The sequence below is a fragment of the Lolium rigidum genome, chromosome 1, assembly GCF_022539505.1.
Source record: "Lolium rigidum isolate FL_2022 chromosome 1, APGP_CSIRO_Lrig_0.1, whole genome shotgun sequence".
Taxonomy (NCBI): domain Eukaryota; kingdom Viridiplantae; phylum Streptophyta; class Magnoliopsida; order Poales; family Poaceae; genus Lolium; species Lolium rigidum.
Window position 1 is genome coordinate 301885421 of NC_061508.1, and position 6140 is coordinate 301891560.

A 6140-nucleotide genomic window follows, 5' to 3' on the forward strand; every position below is an offset into this window, starting at 1 on the left:
CTGTTTGCTTCACAGAACATCCGCAAGCTGCATGAAGATCTGCGCGTGCTAGTGCTGGAGCAGAAGGCGGAGATTTATGGACTACACACGAGGGATGCGCAGCGCCAGCAAACGATCGTTCACCTTGAAACTCGTTTGAAAAACAACGAGGGTAAAAATTCCGACTTAGCTGCCAGTTACTCTGTAAATATGACTTGCTTATTTATTTGCGATCTTGCTTTCCGCCTTACAGAACAACTCGCCAAGCGCCCCTCCATTGACGCCATCGGATTTGCTCGTACCATATCCTTTACCATATATTTTTCTCCAAATCACATCGGAGCGGATATTGATCGGTTTTGTATTCGAATGCGGATATTTTAGACGACAGATTCAAAATTGGAAATGGAACGGTCTCGTATCGGAAACAAAAATAGTCGGATATGTGATCTCATCGGTAGATATTTACAGTTCTTGCAAACCTCGAGAGAGATTTAAACTTTCAGTCTTATGTAGTTAAGAAAAAATTGACATAATACGCCAAAGTCAAGCATTAATAGAATTTAGAACTAAACATGCTCGTCAAATGAATTTAGTAACTCAATAATTACTAACTTTGCAAGATTGACCTTGGCTTTTGACTAAAAAAGTCGGAATATCCGGTTTAAAACCTTTGGGCTATCCTAATTAAATTTTTTATAAAATTATCCGCATGCTATCTATACCGTATCCGGACACCACTTCGGAATATGATATCCTTATCCACCGAATTATTTAAAATTGAATATGGATACCTAAAACGGATTTGGTGGTAAAATATCCTATCTGTTTACACCCCTAGTAGGTTCCATAGAATACACGGCGGCCTAAAATGTATACGCTCATTAAACCACGATGTTTTCTAATGCCGCTCCTACCTGCCACCGACCCTGGTGTAATTAAGTGGCAGTATCGACGATACAATGACAAATATCTATACATCCTCGCTGGCCGTCGGGAATGGAAATCCGCCTTGAAAAAATACTTTTGGCGAAACATTCTCGGTGTGACGTCCAAAAAAATCCGCGAGATAAGGGGGATTGTTTTTTATACCGATCAGTGCTATCTGGAACAATTACAAGGACATATGGTGGTTTTGTGAGCAAATTTTGAATTGTTGTGACTATTCGAAGACTTTGCCCGAAATGTAGTGGTTTTGTGCAATTTTCTCTATTTACGACTGATTGAGCATCAAAATGCAATTCAAGTGGGCATACAATTACTCCATGACATAGGTGACGCTGGGCCCGTAGACACGGCCCACAACTATAATAATCTTGTGATGCACATCACTTTTTCTCAACGAAATCATAATTTTCTCAAACCAAACTAGATTTGAGGAAAAAAGGTGCACAAGCAAAAAAGCAAATCAATTCATTGGTTTGGGGGTAGGGAAGGGGGAAAAGCGGGCAAGCGAGCGAGGGGAGACGCGACCGCCGAACGCGAGGCCGCGAGCGAAGCAGAAGAGAAAGCAAACCCACCCACCAGCCACCACAGGCGAAGCGGCGGAGGAACCAGCGGCAGCTCGACGGAGCCCATCCGGCTCGCCGCCGGCCTCCTCCTCCTCCTCGCCCGGGACCCAAAGGTACATCCCCATCCCGCTCTCAAATCCCCAGTATTTCTTCCGCAATCGCTATTTCCCCCGGTCAAATTCGGTGGCAGATCCACCGTCTGCAGCCCGAATCAGAATGTTTCCTCTGACTGACGAGTGAAATCCACCCGCTCCCCCGAATTCCAGCGGTTCCATGGAGGATGCCCCTGACCAGAGCGCCCGCGCCCTGCCGGCCGGGGAGTGCGAATGGAGGGAGGAGCTGCGGCAGCAGCAGTCGCAGGTCGAGGCGCTGCGGGACCGGCTGGTGGAGGTGAAGGTCGGGATGCGGCGCTCCGAGGACGACTCCGGCCAGGAGCTGGAGCACCTGTGCCGCAGGGTGAAGGCCATCGCCACCCTGCTAGCCTACCTCAAGTCCAAGGCCAGGATCATGGCCATACCGCACCTCGCGCACACGTCCTGCGGGATCAGGACCCAGGACGGCGTGGGCTTCGTCGACCGGCACGGGGTGCCGCTGGCCGACTGGTCCAAGGCTGCCGAGGCCGGGTCCTGTGAGGGCACCGATGCCAACGAGGGGGATGGAGATGTCGACGATATCCTCAAGTCCATCCGCGTGGTGACCGACGTCATGGAGTCGCTTGTGAAGAGGGTCATTGTGGCTGAATCCGAGACCGCTAATGAGAAAGAGAAGGTGAGGATTGGGTTGGAGGAGATCAGGAGGAAGACCATGCAGGTCGAGTCCATGTCGGTGAAAGTCGAGGAGATGGAGAAGTTTGCGGTCGGTACGAATGGCATGCTGAATGATATGAGGCAGCGGGTTGAAGATATGGTGCTGGAGACCACTCGGCAGAGGCAGCGCGCTGCTGAGAATGAGGAGGAGCTTAGCCGTGTGAAGACCGACTTTGAGTCGCTCAGGACTTATGTCAGCACGCTCGTCAGCGTCAGAGAAACTCTTCTTTCGTCGGAGAAGCAGTTCGAGACGATGGAAAAGCTTTTTGACAGGTACTTTCACAAGTCTCATGCTGTTTCTGTTACTTGCTAGTTGTACGAGTGAATTGTTATGGGTTCACTTTGCTTGGATAACTTTGCATAGTTTGGCCAAGAAAGCTTTAAGACAATGGCAGATGCTGGATGGTGGAAGATTACTATAGTTAATTTCCATTTCCCAATTTTGAACAAAACAGCATCACTAACCATTTAGTACAGTGCATACATTTTGGCACATTTTGATCCATAAGTGACTGTAAAGTCCTGGTAAAGTCCAGTAAACTCACACAATGTTGTGAAATGTGAGTTAGCATGACCATGATTATCATCTTAACAATATATTGAGTTAGCTATGCATGGAACCCAACTGATCTTGAATATTTATCCCCCTCCCATCCCATGAACCCAAATTAGTATGTTGGAAATACAAAAAAATAAATCTACAGGTATATGATACTAATCTGTTTAGTATGTTTATTTTTTCTATTAACCATTCCAATCCATTTATCTATTCACGGGGATCTACTTAAAAGTGGACTATAGGGCATAAATTAGCACTTGTATGTCATCTCCAGGGTTGTCTCTCTCGATGAACTACTGTTATAAATTTCTTCATCCGCTCCACATCTCTGAGGGGATATGGTGAGAGGCTTGCTGATACCTGCTATGAATTTAGTTAGCTACTCATGCAGCTGTTGATTAAAAATGGTCACACGACATGGAATTTTCTACTTATGTTATTATATAAAACATTTTATCTAAAAACATTTACTGTTATGGGTTCACTTTGTTTGGATAACTTTGCATAATTTGGCCAAGAAAGCTTTAAGACAATGACAGATGCTGGATGGAGGAAAGATTACAATAGTTAATTTCCATTTCCCAATTTTGAACAAAACAGCATCACTAACCATGTTAGTACAGTACATACATTTTGGCACATTTTGATCCATAAGTGAGTCCTGGTAAAGTCCAGTAAACTCACATAATGCTGTGAAATGTGAGTTAGCATGACCATGATTATCATCTTAACAATATATTGAGTCAGCTATGCATGGAACCCAACTGATCCCACAAACCCAGATTAGTATGTTGAAAATACAAAAAAAAAAAAAAACTACAGATATATGACACCCCCTCCACAACAACAACAACAACAACAACCAAGCCTTCAGTCCCAAACAAGTTGGGGTAGGCTAGAGTTGAAACGCATAAGATCTCGAAGCCAAATCATGGTTCCGGAACGTGGATGGCTAACTTCCACGCACCCCTGTCCGTGGCTAAATCTTTGTCGATATTCCAAACCTTCAGGTCTCTCTTTACAGACTCCTCCCATGTCAAGTTTGGTCTACCACGACCCCTCTTAACATTCTCAGCACGCTTTATCCTTCCGCTACGCTATGCACTTCAATTGAATTCACTTTATCTAGATACGGATGTATTTAGTTAACAAACACATCTAGATACATTCATATTTAGACAAAGTGGAGTCAATTAATTTGGATAGGAGGGAGTACTAATCTGTTTAGTATGTTTAATTTTTCTATTAACCATTCCAATCTATTTATCTATTCATTGTGATCTACTTAAAAGTGGACTATAGGGCATAAATTAGCACTTGTATGGCATCCCCAGGGTTGTCTCTCTCGACATACTGTTATCAAATTCTTCATCTGCTCCATCATCTCTGAGGGGATATGGTGAGAGGCTTGCTGATAGCTGCTATTCATTTAGTTAAGTACTCATGCAGCTGTTGATTAAAAATGGTCACACGACATGGATTTTCTACTTATGTTATTATATAAAACATTTTGTCTAAAAACATATACTGTTCTATTTGTCACTCTTTGTCATGTGATAGAGATATAAAATGCTTTAAGTAGTTTCTAGCAATCTTGTTTCCTGTTGGTCTGCATTTGAGCCAAATTTCTACTTGCTGCCTTGAATCGATAGGTCTTTCAGTTCCAGATATGATATTTTCGATCATTAATATTTCTACCCCTTTCATGGCCTTCAAACTAGAACAATAACTGAAGGAAACACTTGTGAGTTGCGAAACAATAGGGACACATTCTAGAGGACAAGTAGATAAATCATATGCCTTCTCTTCTCAATACTTTCTTCTGTTCCCTACTTCATTCAGGTGTGACTACTTTTTTTTTTTTTGAGGGGAGGTGTGACTACTAGTCATCATACCGTAGTCATAGAAGGAATTATACACAGAAGTCTGCTGGTTAATTAAAGAGGCGGGCCATTTAGAGATCAAACTTAGTTCGTTCCGGTGCAGCCAGGCAGCAATTGAGGGCGAGAAGTTGCTTTTGGTTTTGTAAGGTTCCAGGCCTTGTTTCCATTAAAGGGCTGCTTTGTAAATATTAACCACTTTCTATTAAACAAATATGCGGTGGCTGTGCTCTGTGCTTTTAATTTCTTTCTTTCCTTCCTCAAGTCCATTCCAAAGTAAAATAGGTCTCTTGTTTTGTGCACACGAGTCACCAAATATGTACTCCCTCCGTTCCAAATTAAGTGACACAGCTTTTCTCCAAAATGAGCGAACATACACACTAAAACGTGTCTAGATACATGCTAAATCTGACCAAAGCTGCGTCAGTTAATTTGGAACGGAGGCAGTAGGTACTAGCATGCATTATAGTCTCCATGCTGCCTGTACCTGGTTAGCTATTAAGGGGTAAGTTGTACTGGCAGGTAATTTATTATGATTAATCAGGTAAGTCTAGGACACACTGATCAGTAAAGTATCCGGTCCATTATCTACAACCAATCCAGTATTGAGCTTCTTACGTTCATGAACAGGCTAGTCGCGAGGACTAACCAGCTCGAGACGGAGAAAGCGCAGAAAGAAGCCGAAGTCCAGAAGGTGATGGAGGAAAACGTGAGGCTACGTGCCATGGTAGACAAGAAGGACGCGCAGCTCCAGGCGATGAGCGAGCAGTGCAAGTTCATGGCGCTCAACCGTCCAAACTAGCGGGAGATACACCAAAGAAACCTGCACTCGTCCAACTGATGTCACTTACAGAATTACACAGCGGCAACAGCAAAAGAAGAAAATATACTGGATGACTCGAATAATTGATGACGCCGTCAGGGTTCCAGGGTCTGTGATTCGTGGCGCAATGCCAAGTGTGAATTGTTTTACCTTAGAAGATGTGATGTGGTGTATTTGAAATCTCAACCTGACATTTGTATCTGAATGTGTGTAAAGACTGGGCGCATTTGTCCGGTTTTGTAGCAAATCCATAGAGATGTATGTATAACTGCTGTTTCATGTTTCTGCCTGAACGCTGATTTAGCTGCTGTCGTGTCACTGTGGTGCTGTTAACTATAACTGAAATGTGCTCCTTAGAGGTTTGTGCATTTTCGCCTCAGCTCTCTTAAGCCCTGCTTTGCATAGCTATGCTTGGAGGCAATGTTTCACCTCTTCGATTGGAGTTTGAGCACATGATGGAGTGAACATCCCTTCATGATTCAATACAAAGATGGCATCCATCTGACAACACATCTGCTTAGTTGTTTTGTGCACTTTCAGTTGCATTACCAGTTCAAGGTTGATATGAGCAAATTGTTTGTT

The 6140-nt window shown here is 43.7% G+C and overlaps 1 protein-coding gene across 1 annotated transcript; it reads left to right on the forward strand.

The window, feature by feature from the left end:
* The first annotated feature begins 1748 nt into the window (after positions 1 to 1748).
* LOC124696949 lies at positions 1749 to 5843 on the forward strand. The gene is made up of 2 exons (XM_047229607.1): positions 1749 to 2569; positions 5366 to 5843. The coding sequence occupies exons 1-2, from the start codon at positions 1764 to 1766 to the stop codon at positions 5535 to 5537; spliced, it is 978 nt and encodes a 325-aa protein (XP_047085563.1). The 5' UTR covers positions 1749 to 1763; the 3' UTR covers positions 5538 to 5843.
* Positions 5844 to 6140: the final 297 nt, after the last annotated feature.